Source organism: Tenebrio molitor, chromosome 9 (assembly GCF_963966145.1).
Source record: "Tenebrio molitor chromosome 9, icTenMoli1.1, whole genome shotgun sequence".
Classification (NCBI taxonomy): domain Eukaryota; kingdom Metazoa; phylum Arthropoda; class Insecta; order Coleoptera; family Tenebrionidae; genus Tenebrio; species Tenebrio molitor.
The window spans coordinates 9,073,488-9,089,163 of NC_091054.1; the positions used below are offsets into that span (position 1 = coordinate 9,073,488).

The 15,676-nt window shown below is 40.1% G+C and overlaps 4 protein-coding genes across 6 annotated transcripts; 1 reads left to right on the forward strand and 3 right to left on the reverse strand.

Annotated features, from left to right (window-relative positions):
- Positions 1–50: 50 nt before the first annotated feature.
- LOC138137625 (zinc finger protein 142-like) lies at positions 51–2,081 on the reverse strand. Its single transcript, XM_069057125.1, has 2 exons — positions 1,629–2,081; positions 51–1,565 (listed from the first exon to the last, which is right to left on the reverse strand). Exon 2 carries the CDS (start codon positions 1,547–1,549, stop codon positions 341–343), a length of 1,209 nt encoding a protein of 402 aa, XP_068913226.1. The 5' UTR covers positions 1,550–1,565; positions 1,629–2,081; the 3' UTR covers positions 51–340.
- Positions 2,082–2,341: 260 nt separating this feature from the next.
- Positions 2,342–3,727, reverse strand: LOC138138583 (zinc finger protein 711-like). The gene has a single exon (XM_069058573.1). The coding sequence runs from the start codon at positions 3,725–3,727 to the stop codon at positions 2,342–2,344; it is 1,386 nt and encodes a 461-aa protein (XP_068914674.1).
- A 243-nt stretch (positions 3,728–3,970) lies between these two features.
- On the reverse strand, positions 3,971–7,943 carry LOC138137626 (serine protease inhibitor 3/4-like). Its single transcript, XM_069057126.1, has 4 exons — positions 7,787–7,943; positions 5,281–5,441; positions 4,448–5,230; positions 3,971–4,401 (listed from the first exon to the last, which is right to left on the reverse strand). Exons 2-4 carry the CDS (start codon positions 5,389–5,391, stop codon positions 4,132–4,134), a joined length of 1,164 nt encoding a protein of 387 aa, XP_068913227.1. The 5' UTR covers positions 5,392–5,441; positions 7,787–7,943; the 3' UTR covers positions 3,971–4,131.
- LOC138137622 (transmembrane channel-like protein 7) lies at positions 7,943–11,503 on the forward strand. Of its 3 annotated transcripts, none has more exons than XM_069057121.1 (12): positions 7,943–8,165; positions 8,593–8,925; positions 8,976–9,123; positions 9,180–9,434; positions 9,499–9,647; positions 9,712–10,225; positions 10,278–10,390; positions 10,442–10,729; positions 10,778–10,939; positions 10,991–11,124; positions 11,178–11,252; positions 11,305–11,503. In XM_069057121.1, exons 2-12 carry the CDS (start codon positions 8,657–8,659, stop codon positions 11,358–11,360), a joined length of 2,163 nt encoding a protein of 720 aa, XP_068913222.1. In that variant the 5' UTR covers positions 7,943–8,165; positions 8,593–8,656; the 3' UTR covers positions 11,361–11,503. The 3 variants fall into 3 exon arrangements, with proteins under 3 accessions (XP_068913222.1, XP_068913221.1, XP_068913220.1); XM_069057120.1 differs by lacking the exon at positions 7,943–8,165 and adding an exon at positions 8,184–8,338; XM_069057119.1 differs by lacking the exon at positions 7,943–8,165 and adding an exon at positions 8,395–8,553.
- Positions 11,504–15,676: the final 4,173 nt, after the last annotated feature.

Sequence of the window (15,676 nt, forward strand, 5' to 3'; positions counted from 1 at the left end):
TTGTATAATAACCAGTAAGATAAAAAAAATTAGATAATAAATGGTGTCTGTAAACTGTTATTTTGTTTATTTTGACGCTGTTCACCACAACAAAATATCCAAATTAACTGTCTAAAATATTTGAACATTTATTTAAAAAAAATAATTGTGTCAATGGACGATAAACATTAAAAGAATTCGCTATTGCACTTTCTGAAATTAAATGCCCACATACAGCATGGTGAGTTATAGAGCGATGTGCTTGTTTTGTCCAATCCTAAAAATCAAAATAAAAAGCGATCGTTCGAACATGACAATATTTCTTTTGGTTTATTTGCACTCTTCCATCTTGTATCGACTTTCAATTTTCCTTTCCTTTGCAGAATAGTTTGTTGCTGTCCTTTCGAAGATGCTCTTTGAATCTTTTCCTAATATTCGATTTAAATTTGCACTTCTCACAAACACACTCCTTGTCCTCATTTGCGCGATTTCGACAACAATCCGTAGCAGTTTGCTTTTCTAAACTTGCGTCGAATTCACCCACGTGTCCGCACTTGGCACACGTGAATCGTCTAACTTCACCGCGTTTCTTCACCACGTGCTGTTCTAAGCTCTTCGTTTTGAACCCGCACTGTTCGCACCGAAACTCTTCGCAATCTGCGTCAACAACGACCGCGTGCCTTTTCGCACTTTGCTTGTACTTCCTTTTGGAGTTGTACTTGTCACCCTGAAGCAATTGGACGCCTTCCGTGTGTTTCCTTTTTACGTGAAGTTTCAGGCTCTGTTGGTACTTGGTAGTGAACGTGCACATGGTGCAGCCGAACTGTTTCGACGATGTCGAATGAATTTTTTCAATGTGCGACTTTAGATTGTCTTTAGTCTTGGCTTTGTAAGAGCAATTGGGACACGTGTACCACTGGAATGGTTCAAAATTGAAGTGTCTAAAGACCCCGTGTTTGGTCAAGTTGCCCCTCCATTTGGTCGTGTATGGACAGTGCTTACAAATAAATTTTTTGCCGTTCGTTTTACCAGAGGAACCTTTCTCTATCACTACATCACTTCCTTGTCTCACTGTTTGTCCCTCACCATCTCTACTTGTCACATTTGTCTCAGTACGTGTCTCATCTGGACCAACTTGAGAGTTTCCACTCACCTCATGTCTCCTACATTTTCCTGACACTATCTGGTTTTCTGCAGTTCTCACCTCTTTGTCCGTACAACTCCGTATCTCGACATTTTTCACACTTTGTGTTTCCCGTATTTGCTCTATTTCCAATTCGCTGATATCTATCCACTCTTTCAACACCTTCTGACCGACGACAGTCAAGTCTTCATCGTTTGCATCTACGGAATCTATTATTTTCACGTCATTATCAGGTTCACGTTTGATATTTTTTTGTGTCAATACTGCTCGTTGCTCTTCGACTGGTTTAATTCTCATCACTTGTCTGATTAGAGGAATCAGTGGTGAAGGTGAACACATATAGGGATAGGGGTGTATAAATGGTTGCATATTCCAAGGCGAGTATGGATGTGACATTTTATGCAGGTTGCAGGTAGACCAAAGCATCGAAGCAAGCTGTGACCTGTTGACAATTTCTTAAGATGTTGATCTAATCACAGACAAATTTGTAATTTATTTAATTTACCTCTAAATACGATTGGCAATTTGTATTTGTTACAACGAGACTAATTAAATTACGTTTCTGCAGATGATGCTACATCAAACGACGGTTTACCCGGCTCGAACCACTGACTAAATAAAATTACTTCCAGGTACAAGAGAGATGGGCACAGGGGTGTGCCATAAACGAACAAAAACCAAAAGCAAAAATTTTTTACCTGACCTTGTGGAGGGTGCGTTCACAAACAGTATTGAAAAGACAATCTATGATTCAATGAGAAGGATGAACAGGAAGATTACAAAGGATTAACGCTTTGATGCGAAATTTTTGTAGTGTCTTGAAGAAGTTCTATTTGGACAATGGGGGACGTAATTGTATTTACGAGGTAAGGATGACTTTGCCCGTGCTAGTAAAAATTATGTTACACAATTTTATTACATATTTTTAATTGTGTAATGGTAGTAAAATGCAAATTTGCAAACGGCATATTTATTATCATTATCTAATATACAGGAGTACGTTCAAAAAAGTGGCAGTGCAATAAGTGACACATGTCACCTGTCAATTTTGACAGTTGTTACGAACCGGTGACATTTGTCATCATCGACCTAAGTGAAACGTTCGGATGAATTGATTTATTTAATATATCTCTTGCCAATCTAACAAAAACATCACATAACAATTAAGTTACAAAAAATTACACCGTACACGTAGTAAATTACATTAGAATAAGATTTTCACGAGTGCGACAACGAATGATCGATAATCTTCCTGACGCACGGAACATCATCAACGATGACCATCACATCTTTAGTTTTGTACGTTTTTTTGACAATCCCGTCATCTTCTTTTTTAATTTCCGTGACGGTGTGCTCCTTCAGCACGTGTTTTGTGAAAAACTCTTTGTCTGTGGTGGTAAAGTCGCACTGGGTGCACTTGAACGAATAGTCTTGGGGCTTCCCCGCCACGACGATCCTCTTCCAGCACAGCTTGTTGTCGATGAAAACCGGAATCTCTCGCGTTTCTTGCTTCGCCTTCTTGCTTTTGGTCCCGTCGCCGCCGTGCATAGTCGCCACGTGCACCTTCATCGCCGCTTTCCTCTTGAATTTGTACGGACAGAACTCGCACAGGAACCACTGGATTTTGTCGTAATCGGTGTGCTTGTTGAGCTGGTGGAACTTCAGGTTGCGCTTCCGCTTCGTCTTGAAGTTGCAGTAGTCGCACTGGAACCAATTGATCTCGCTCGAGTTCGTGTGCTTTCTCAGGATGTGCTGCTTCAGGTTGGTCTTGAGCTTGGCCTTGTACGCGCAGTGGTCACATTGAAACCACTTGATCTGTTCGGACTCGGTGTGGTTCACGATCACGTGTCGCTCCAGCAAGCTTTTCAATTTCGCCTTGAACGAGCACTGCGAGCAGTTGTACCACTTCACGGAAATGTTGTGAACGTGGAGGAGGTGGCATTTGAGATAGTCTTTAGTTTTGCCTTTGTATGAACAATGCTCACACTCCAACCACTTGATTTCTTCCAGAGCCGTGTGCCTACTGACCACGTGTTTCGTCAAATTACCTTTCCAATTAGTCTTGTATGAACAGTACTCACAGTCAAAAAATTTTGACCTCTTCGACGATTTACCTCGCTCAAGCTGTCGCTCCTTCTGCGGACTCGTCTCAACTTCACTCTTCTCCACAGAATTTTTCAGTTCGCTCTCCTCGCTCACCTCATCGATTAAATCATCTTTCTCCTCATTTTTTTCCACTTCTTCCTTGATGGGAATCTCACACCACTCTTCAGTTTTATCAACATCTGTCAGTTCGAATTCAGGTTTTCTGTCTTGGTCTTCGTCCGGTTCCTCCTTCACACTTACTACCGTCCAATCTTTGTACACTTCTGTACATTCCTCAGCACTTTCCTCTTTTATACTCGTCACCCCCACATTGTCACCCAACACTACGTGCTGCCTGGAAATATCCAAAATGTCCGAATTCTTTACGTCTTGATTCAACTGTAACGACGGTACTTGTTGGTTTAACTGAATAGTGATCGGTTCTACCGCAGGTTGCAAAATATAAGTGTAAAAAGTGGGTACAACTGGAGTCACGAAATTCCAGTTGTAGAAAGTCATCGTTTACCACAAATCACACCGCATAATCCGAATTGACGCGTCCCGCTTGAATCAGCCCCGTTGCACTCTTCGTATTTGCAAAAACATCCACACAAACATTGCACATAACCTCACTTTGTTGACGGCTTTTTGACACACGACATGTCAACAGTTCGAGTTCGAGTCGTTCTGGCAAGCGTTCAAGTGTACTTGTTGTTCGACCTTGAGACCAACAAGTTTTATAAGAAAGAAATGAAGACAAAGTTGAGTAATCAATTTATTCATTAATAATAAAGTAAAAACAAATTCTTATCAAAAATAGTACGCAAATGTGTTATAATAGGTCAATGTAATGGACTCGATAAAATATGTTTTGTTCTATTTAATTAAATACGAGTATTGTGGATCTAAGTGTTGAAATTTGGTCATGGAGAGACGACGCGACCTGTGAATATCACAATGTCGCTGACTTTGATGTAAAACATGAAGGGGTGGTCCACTACGAACGTTTTGCTCCCGTAGAAGTCCATGAGACTCTTGGGGTGGAACAACACCGCAGTGGCGGCGGCTGCTTCGACGCCATTCTCGTTAACACTGATGAACGCCTTCTGGACGACGTTGCTGATGTGAATCTCACCCTTTTCGCCCGCAAGCCCGCTGAAATCGGCCCTCGAGAAGGCTTTCTGCACCCCCAACTGCAACAAACTTGTCACACAAATCTCAACGTCCAATTCCACTTACATTCTTTAAGATCCTCTTGAAGTCGATGCTGGTCTCGATTTTGAACTTGGGCAGCTCCACCTCGACCGTCTCCCATTGGAATTGCGCACCACTGTAGACTTCTTCGACTCTTCCTTCCAACTCCTTCAACCCTTCCTTGTCGTTGGGGAGCACAATGACCATCTTGACTTCTCTCGCTCCTTTGAACGGCATCTCCAAGAACTTTGCTCCGAGCTCTTCGCTCTCGTAGTAGCCGTAGTAGTCGCTCTTTTTCATGGTGTCCACCTCTACCACGTCTTCGTTCGTTTTGTAAAATTTCCTCTTTTGGGTGGAGCGCGCCTTGAAGTGCTTCTTCCAGCTCCCGCTGAAGTACAACGCGTTGACCAAAACCATGACGGTGTCGTCGGTTAAAGCCTCCGAGTCGATCAAGTCCCGGATTTTGCCTTCGGTTTTTTGGGACACCCAGTCGTTTATGATGCGCGCGGCGTCGGACTGGGTGAAGTCCAGATTCTGCGAAGACGCCTGGAAGGTTTCTATCGCGGTTGTGTTGAACGCAGCCGTAACCGGGAAATTGTCCTTGACGTAGATCTTGTTGGCGGCATTGAACTTGTACAGATCATTTCCTTTCAGCTTGGGCAGAAGCGCTTTGAAGACCTCTCCAGTTTCTTGACTGTTTGGGAGGCGAAGAGCGGTTCTGATTTCCTCCCCAGTTTCGTCTTTGGCGCCGCACTGGGCCAACGCCAATATGACTTCGGCCGAGAAGGGACAAACCAAAAAGTTTCCGTCGTTTTTAGCCAACACTTCCTGCGCAATACGAGGTTTAGGTAAAGTTCGAAGTGGAATTTTCTACTCACTTTGTACACAGCCCCGGAGAACCATCTGTTGCCCTCGACGAACTTCTGCAAGGCTTCTGGGTTTGCCGACGTCAAGGACAAGAGACAAACTAAGAGCAGTGCGATCCTCATGGTGTCGTGACGAAGTGTACTGTGAGCGGAATGATGCAGTCGTAATCTGACTAACGTGTTTTGTGCGATTAAGGTTAAAGGGGATGGAGTTACGATATTTAATGCGGCGATAAGGCTCGCTCGATTTGTATAAACATTTATGAAAGACATCATCGTATTTCTACATAATCTGTGATAAAATGAAAAATCCACAGAATCTTAAGAATTTACGTTTGATGTGATGACTCACGACCAATGTTATTCGCAGTGATTATTTTTTACATATTTTATACGAAAACCAAATTTCATTGTCATGTTTTTGTTCAGTGTTGACCGTTTTAATTTGAGGCACTAATTTTGGGAACACCGGGAAATTGTCGTTCAAATGAATCAAATACTTTGGATACCTACGTTGTACAGAACAATCTGATGTTGTTATGAATAAATTACCCACTTGCTAGTTGAAGTACAATAGCATGAGTGTCGTTTAATGCTTTATTAACATTTTTTAATAATCGCGACTTTGTTCATTGTTCGGTCGTAATTTCGAATTTTTATTATCAATGCTTATTTGGTTGTATTTATACAAAAATATATTAGGCTTTTAAATTGAACCTCGACATAAAAGATCTGTCGCGCTACCATCTTCACCAAATTAATGGATGAGTCAGGGTTATGCCGATACAAAGATTTGGCTGTTTCCAAGTTGATTTTACGAAGAAAAGAGTAAGATAAATCCAACATGTACTTATTAGGACGTATATCTACCACTTTAAACAAGGAAACGTTATTTTCTTACCGAGTAATGCTGCTGTCACCAACTGACACATTCTTCTGAAAAATAAATGCAACTTTTTTTTTTATTTGATTTACGTTTTTTGCGCATAAGAATATTTGTCTCGCTTACAGTTCATACTTGTCGTATCTACTGATTATTTGCCAAAATGAATCACTTGCGGTAATGTTTATTGGGCAAATTTGCCGTGTTGCCGCTTTTGATTTTGATTATTAGAAAATCGTTATTTTTTAAAATTATGTAACAATCGAAACTGAGACAATAACAGTCATTATTTAGCTTTTACAGTCTTTTAGTTCTTGTTTGCTTTGTACAGCTCCAAGACGTTTGCAAGATTGCCGCTCGCCGGCTCACCATTTTTTCAGAACAAAGGCTCTCTGTGAGTGCACAATGGGTTGCATACGTAACGTTTCCAAATGCCAGATGATTTAAAAGCGATTTGTCAAAAAAAAAATAATGTTATGCTTTTAAATTGAGTCTCAACATTAAAGGTCTACCAACTTCCCAAATTAATCGACGAGTCAGGGTTATGTCCATACAAATACAAAGATTTGACTGTTTACAAGTAGAGTTAATGAAGAACAGAGGAAGATAAATCGAAATGTAGCTGCATTATTAAACAAGCGAACATCATTTTCTTACCAAATAATGTTACCGTTACCTGTTGACACACTCTTTCAAAAAATAAATCTTTTTTATTGTTTTCAACTGTCATAAATTCTCATTTTTCTCCTTTGTAAACTGCCTCTTAACTGCCCTAAAGCAAAATGAGCAGATAACGAACCGTTGCCCTAGACAACACATTCAACGTTACATTTCTGACAGGTCTTGAAAAATTTGTCAAAACTGTCAAAAGCAAATGCGAAACCATTTTTAAAAGATTTGGAAGCTTCAGGGACGTAGTTTCAAACAATAAAATTGTGTATGCAACTCATGTCTGGGTAAATTGGGTTTTTCTAATTGCCCTCGAGACCTTAAAACCCTCGCTACGCTCCTGTTTTAAGCTTGTCCCTCTGGCAATTAGAAAAGCCCAATTTACACAGAAACTCGTTACATAAATACCTAACTATTACTTATTTAGTCTACTTTTTTACCTATAATAATATTTTACTTGTTTACAATACTTGTATCTATAGATTATTTGTGAATATGGATTATCTGCGGTGATGTTTATTGTTTGCAGCGTTGCCACCTTTCATTTTAATTATTAAGTAAATTTGACATTTAGTTTTATTTCGTTCTTATATTACGATCGAGACTGAGACAATAACAGTAATGGTTTCGCTTTCAGTTATTGTTTGCTTTATACAGTTTCAAGACGTTTGCAAGAAAGTAAAAAGCTTGCCCGCTCATCATTTTTTTTATCAGACAAAATGCATTCTCGAATCCAGAAGAGTGTATAATAAGTTGCATACGTAATGTTTTCAACAACCCATGATTAAGTAATTTGCCAATCGCGAGTTTGTAACTAAAATTAAACTTCATTAATTGGAGAAGCATTGTTAGGTGCGACGTGTTTTTTTAAGACACTAGTCCTGAACAAAATTCATGGAAAGATGCATTGAAATTGTAAATGAAAATGATTTATTTTTTAATTGACATTCAGCTGATTGAAGCTACCTTCGAGACCGAACAGATCTTCGTAGCTGTGGGGCTTCCCCGGCCGTTGCAGCTCGTCCGACTTGAAACGCGCTTGCTCCTGGAACCAGGATTTCTTCCTTTCTCTTTCTTTCACGCTTTGGAATGCCAACAAATCATTTCCGATTGTCTCACTGCATCAAATTGATTGTCTACCTTCTACCTGTCAAATCTGTAACTGTGCACTGAGTGCCGCAGGTGTCCTGGAGGAGTACCTCCGGAAAAACGTCCTCAAGGAAGCTAACGTCTTGCGTCTTGCCGCCCGATCCTCATTTCCAACAACATGAACAAAAATTTGAAGGACTGGTCTGCCGCGACAGGGGTGGTGTATTATCGAAACGTTTTCGCCTTCAGGTGTCAGGTATTGCTATGTCTCTGAAAATTGACGGGGGCGTCCTATATACTTGATTTCCAAAATGAATTTTTTGATAATTTGGAACGCACCCGAGTCACCAATCCAATTGACATAACCTCAAAACTAATTTCGGCAAATTCCTCAAAAATGAGAAACCAACTATGAAGGCGTTGCAAAAGGTAAACCGTGTCACAATTATTGTTATCTGTTTGTTACTCCGAATTTTATTATTTGTTACTCATTAATCACTTTCATAACGTTATCATCGGAAGTATTAGTAAACAATCAAGAGCGTTTTATGGGGTCTAAGCGACTGATAAGTGCACAATGGCTCTTATCAAATTTAATACCGGCGTCTATTTAGTTTGTGAATAATTTCTGTCAACATGAACAGGTAAAGAATACACATAAGAATTCGTTTTAATTCTCGCAGAGATAACTTGCACAAACGGGCTATTTACCACCGGCCGCCGCTACCTCGATTCAATCCGCGAAACATGTCAAGAGGGTCTGATCTCGCGATGTCCGAGCTGTCGAGGCGCTCGCAGGAAACGACACCATCGTCGTCGAGTTTTGGCCAAGAATCGGGGAATTTTGAACAGGAGAGGAGGCCCAATCGAGTCATTTCGGGGCACAGAAATTTCGGCAGGACCTTCTACACAGGACCTACAGGTAACTTTGACAATCATGCCAACATAATCGTGGCCAAAATGGAGCAAGACGAGACTCTGATGGAGGACACGCCAGTCGCGGAGCAGCTCAGAAAGTAAAACACTTTGCAGGGGTTTTGATTTTCTTAGTGTGGTAGCGTTGCAGGGAAGCTTTGAAGGACTTACCCCAGTGTCTCACCATTAAAAGATGCGTCAAAATGAAGCTGTCAAAATCTGTCAGTCAAAAGTCGAAACGGAGGCCGATTTCGTTCTGGAAACGCGTCAAATACAGGATAAACATCAGTTTCAATAAAGTAAAAGAAATAAATTTGTTTTTTCGACTCGAATTTACCGTTTTGCCCACTTCCAGTTTGTCGACAGTTTGAAAAACTTCAACTATTTCGAGCTGTGGCACGGCACTTTGAAAGACATCGAGGGCCGATTCGGGTCGGGTTACGCCTCGTACTTCAAATTTTTGAGGTGGTTGTTCGTCATGAATTTTCTTTTAGCAGTTCTGTCGCTAGTTTTGGTCGTCGTGCCCCAAATCGTGTACGACGCGAGCGGCTCCAACGGGACCCGCCACAACACCAACTCATTCAACATCAAAGACATTTTCGTCGGTAACGTGAGTGTCACAGTTACTGTAGTAATTTTGTTTTTTTTAAGTTTGCTACCAACGCACATTGTAGGGTATGCTTGAAGAAACCGTGCTCTATTACGGCCATTACACCGACCAATCCATTCAGTTAATCCCCCATTTAGCTTTTGACATGCCTGCGGCTTATTTTTCCGTTATGGCCGTGCTTTATATGATTTCATTTGTGGCTCTAGCCGTGAGGTTAGTCCGTTTTTTTTTTTTTTTTTAATTTCACTTTCATCAAGAATTAACAATTCCCTTTCAGCGTGGCTGAATCCTACCGGCGAAGTTTCATCCAGACAGAAGGCGGCTTGCAGAATGTCTTCGCTAGTAAAATTTTCTGCGGTTGGGACTTTGGTATTGCCACCAAAGAAGCGGCCGCTTTGAAGTCGTCAGCGATTTACAACGAATTGAGAGAGTTGTTGAGCGAGGCAATTAAAAACGATCCGCGCCGCTCGTGCTTGCACAAATTCTACACTAGCATCATCCAAATTGTCGTAAATCTTCTAGTGCTGGTGGTTTTGGGCGCAGTAGGTTGGCTCACCTGGATGTTACTCACAAGATTTTCCCTAGACAACAGCGACAATATATTGATAACACCGGTCGTCGTCAACATCATAATCATGATCATTCCGATTATCTTCAACTACATTGCCAAATACGAAGACTACAACAATCCCAAAACCGCCATTTACATCACTCTTTTTCGTACTTTTCTCCTAGGTTCTGTCATCGTAGGCGTCATATTGACGTTTTGGTTGAAAGAATCCGGCAACATTGTACGACCCTTTACACTTCTCCAATTCTCTGGTTTCACATTTTTTTTTTCAGAATTGTTGGGAAAATCGCATCGCTTCAGAAATCTACCGTCTGATCTTGTTCGATTTTATTTTTTCGGTGATTTTCACAGCACTTTTCGACATCGGATCCCTCATAATCCAAAAGTAATTGATAAAAGTATACACAAAATGACAGTTACATAACCTCACTTTTAGAACTATTGGTCGCGACCCCAAAAGCGAGTTTAACATAGCCAAACACACGTTACAAATAATTTACAATCAAGCCCTCTTCTGGGTGGGTTTCTTGTATTCGCCTATCTTGCCCGCGATAGTCACCCTAAAGATGTTTATAATCTGGTACGTGACGGAGTGGTGCGTTCGCAAACTGTGTAAACCCCCGAAGAAGACGTGGAGGGCGGCGCAAGCGCAGACCTGGTTTATGATGATGATCTTTGTTAGCATCCTGCTGATCGTGGCGGTCCACGGGTACACCATAACAAGGTGAGTGGCACCCGTTTTTATTTTTTTTAAATTGACAGTTTGTTGTAGCGTGCCCCCCTCGAATTGTGGCCCATTCCAGGACTACAACAGCTCCATATACGAAATTGTCACCAGCAATATCGTTAATCTCGAAGAGGGGAGTACGTTTTGGAGGGTGGTCATGAATGTTTTTAAACCTGGAGGGGTCACGCTTATACTGATAGCGCTAGGGTGGGTTTTGTTCGCATCTTTGTGTCTCAACTCAACAACGTTTATCTTTAGTGTCATCGTGTACTACACGAGGGAGCAAGCCGTTGCGCAACAAGAGAAAGTGAACATGTTGCGCGAAATGGTCGTCTGGATGGCCAAAGACAAGAGATTTTTGGTGCAACTCTACAACGAAGCCACCAAAGGCGGTAACATTTAATTTTGAGTTTTGTTTCGACTTTTTTGGTAAAAACATTTGCAGAACTTGATGTAAGGATGCGCGATAATCGTTTTGTGGATCCACGTCTTCTTCTACCTCAGGAATGCTTCGGTGAACGTGAATTTTCCAAAAAAAAAAACCGCATTTTTTTATTGATTGTGTGTTTTAGCCTCTGGGGCCATTGACGAAGATGAATTTAATTCGAGATTTCAAAGATATTCTTAACGCTTAGTTCCTATACTCCTATGCCAAAGCTTCAAATAATCTGCCACTTGTGTGATATTTAGTGCATTATTTTAACGAAAACACTTGTTACAACAAAATATTCATTTTTATATAAAAGATAAATATACAGATTTACAGAACAAGTTTATAGTTTTTATAAAATTGTACAGAAACAGCATCTCACGTATCGGTGGCCGTGGTGGTTGTGATGTCTGTCATGGTGTGGAGGTCCGTGGTGATGGTGATTGTGATGCATGTCGTGGTGTGGAGGTGCGTGGTGGTGATCGTGATGGGGTCCTCTGTTGGTCCAATGCAGACTTGTATGGTGCCCATGACCCCCATGGTGCCCACCGTTATGACGATGATCCATTTTTATTTTAGTGAAATAATGTCTAACGAGTGGCCCACAGATTTTACTTATGAAGCGGCTGCCTCTGGATTTTTATCATATACTCTGGATTTTTATCTTATCAACGTCGAGTCTCTTATCAGAAATGTTTTCGTACTTATTTAGGCTCGTTGTGCACGTAGGTGAGTGTACTTTTCTGAGAATACTCGTAATCGAAAACAAATGGAGCATCATGTGATGAGAGCAAATTTTTGGCATGAGTAATATTATCTATTGACGTACCTAGTTTAAACAGGAACATCTTAAATGATTATAGATTATAGAGGATTATATGGAAATTGTTCAACGTGATGCTCCTAGATTCTACACCACAAGAACGAAAGAATAACAAAAAGGCGTAATTTTTGTTTGGAGAGAGAAAAACCGTAAATGTAATCTTGAAGGTCTCGATTATTTTTATTTTTTTTTTGTATGATGTCCATTCAAACTATATCGATTTAAATAATAAGGATAACAAAAGAAATGTATGATTGTGATGCAAGCATAAGATAGTACCTATACAAAATGTGTTGCGAGAGAAAAGGCATAAATAAAAAAGAAAAAAAAACATCTAAAATTGAAATATATGAGTTTAAGAATGAAAAAACAAACAAAAGTAAAATTAATCTCTGTATGACCTTGCATAGAGATGGCACCCCAAATCATTACCGACCCTCCACTAATGTTCCCATTGGGAACAAAGTTACCCCTCTCTAGGTCTCCTATACACCGGCATTTGTCTGTCATTTGCATAAAGACAGAATCTTGACTCGTCAGAGAATAAAATTCTGCCCATCTCCAATATCCCAATTCACATGTTCCCTAGCAAATGCTAAACGAGTTACACGATGTTGTTTGGTGAGTTATGGTGCTCTTGCGGCTACACAAGTCCGAATATTGTCTTCATGAAGACGGTTTCTTACCATTTGCAGCGAAATTTCCACATCTCTGGTAGCTAACATATCCCTTTGAAGCAATCTAACAGTGCAATTGCCTAGTACGGAGCGCTGTTAGGCACAAAAAGCGATCACCACGGACCGATATCACCTTTCGATGGCCTTGCCCTGGCTTTCTGTCAACATTCCCAGTTTCTTGGTGTCTTTGTTCCAGTGTGACAATGGTAGTAGAATGGTTAACACCAAGGACTCTCGCCACATATCGCTGGCTACGACCATCTAGCAAAGCAAGTGCTTGGACAGCTTTTCGTAGGTCAGATGATAGCTAACACGTTGAGGAAAATTCATCATGTCAAATTTATACAGTGTGTCCCAGAACTGGCTCCCCAGAGGAAAAAGGGAGCCTTAGAGCGAATATATTAACGTGTATTTTGAAGAAAAGAAGTCCTATCTCAAATGATAACCGAGAAAAGACATTCTGAAGTTGACCAATTAGAGTTGAGCATCATTAAGGTGGAATAATCGCAATTTTGCGTTGCCTAGGTTTCCTTTTTATCCGTAAACCTCTATAATTCTGTCCATTAGATTTATTAGATTTGGTCCACTACATTTATTAGAATGATTGTTTACGTCAGTTTGACATTTGTTATACAATTTCGCTGCGATATTTAATTCAAGTGTATCATTTAACATGTATTCTTCCTCTGAGTACGTAGATATGATTCTTACTTTTGTGCGATGTGGGAACAATGCACGTGAAGCAGTAAGGTTGTACCGTGAACAATTTCCACAAAGACAAAGTCATCCGGATCATAAAACAATCCTGAAATTAATCGCTCGGGGTCGAGAAACGGGTCAGATGCAGCCAGTTCGAAGAAGAAGTTGGGGGTACTCCAAGAAATGTAAGGACTGTCGAACACGAGGAGTATTGAATGTCTTTGAGGAAGACGGCACCCGGAGTATTCGAACAGTTTCTCGTGAAATGGGTTTATCCAAGAGTTCGGTGCAGAGAGTTCCAGCTGATAATAGGAGGCATCCGTACCACTATACAGGAGTACAACATCTTCTGTCAGAGGATTATCCAATTGCGAGAGTTTTATCTGTGATTAATAAACCAAAACGATGCTCCACACTTCTTGTCACGGATACTGTTTTCTGATGAGTCGCTATTTTGCCAGTAAGGTTGTTCCAATAATCACAACCTTCATATCTGGGCAGAGGAAAATCCAAGAGAATTATTTCCCAGAGGTTTTCAACATAGGTTTTCTGTTAATTTGTGGACTGGGCTATTGGGCGATCGTTTGGCAAGTATAAGCGTGGTGGATCCTTCCATTTGTTAAAATTCCGAATCCCCGGCTCTAGATTGGACCGTTTCAATTCTCCTCAAGATTAACGGGGGCAAGATATGCTCAGTTCATTGCCACGGAGCTACCTGATTTACTTCAAATTGTACCTCTTGCTTATAGCATAAATGACTGGTTCCAACATTTTAGCAGAAACGTTCGGGAAATTTTGGGTAACCAATATCCACAGCGCTGGATCGGTCGAGGAGGACCGCATCATTGGCCTGCCAGGTCTCCAGATCTGAATCATTTATCGGCGGCCCATAAATTCAGAGGCTGATCTGAGAGTTCGAATTCGGGAGGCTTTGTTTCAGTTACTGAAGAAATGATAACTAACGCTACTACAAGAAGTTTGTTACGTAGAGCACAATTGTGCATACAAATGAATGGTGGTCATTTCGAACATCTGCTTTAACATTGTTACCTATTTAAATAAATGGTTCTTTTTAGAATCGCCATTTTTATTGTTTTATTTCGAATTTTGCAATTGTCAAGTCTTGATGTTGATGACAGATAAACGTCAACGAATTTTTATATCGGAAAACGTCAAAATTTCAGTTGCCCAAACATTTTATTGATTTGTGCGATATCAGAGATTTTTTGTTGTTGTTTAGCAACCGATCGGATTTTTTAGTAACACCTGAGGACGAGCTTCCGGGATTGGTGAAATTAAAAACTTTATAACTCGGTAATTTGAGCTAGCAGAAAATTTATTTTAGTCAATTTGGAGTATCTTTTGTTGTCGGCACATGCCTGTTTTCTCTGGGGAGCCAGTTCTGGGACACCCTGTATTGTACAAATGACACATTCAATAAAAAACGCGATTACAAATAAACTAGAAAAATGGGTATATTTAGCTTTTTCACAAATTAAAAGAAAAGTTGCCAAATTTTTTTTAAATCGGTGTTGGTGCTTGCAGATAAGTAAATAAAAACTGTTTCTCCATGATGTAAACCTAGTATGTTGCTTTCATGCATATTCGTCTTGGAAAAACAACGATTTTTCAGGGTGGTGCGATAATTTTTGTGGGGAGCGTGTTTGCAGTAAGCACATTAAAAAAAAATCAAATTATAAATCGTAGGAATTCTTCTCGGCCATGCAGCAATCGAAAACGTGGGAAGTTTGACAACGTCGCATTTAGAAACTCTCTTTTCTTCTCTTGTGGAATTGATTTGATTTACTTACGTTATTGTTCCACTTCACTATGTTTTGCATTGCACATCATTTATAATGCCAAAATTGTTAATTTTTTTCGATTAATTTCTTTAAAAACTGCAAATTTTTACTATTTGACTCGAGGTCTTGCAATGCAATGTTGCCATATCTATTTCAAGTAGGTAATGTCAACCTTTTTAGTCTACAATTTAAAAATCCATCAAATACAAATAAGCATTACATATGTTCAGATAAAGTAAAAATAAACAATAAACTCGAGTTCATTACCATCCGTTCACTTGATACGAAGTATTGGGTGATTCAAAATGATTGTGAATAAGTATAATTGAAATTTTTTAATAAACAATTGTCAAAACGTTGTCATCTTGGTATGAGCCAAACAGTGATTTTCATGATAATACGATTAGTCACACTGAGTGTCAACATTTTTTTAATCTAACTGAGCCTGCGCCCTGACGAGCGAGATATTATTTCAAATTCGAAAAATATGTCCGCTGATGTCTCATTAAATTT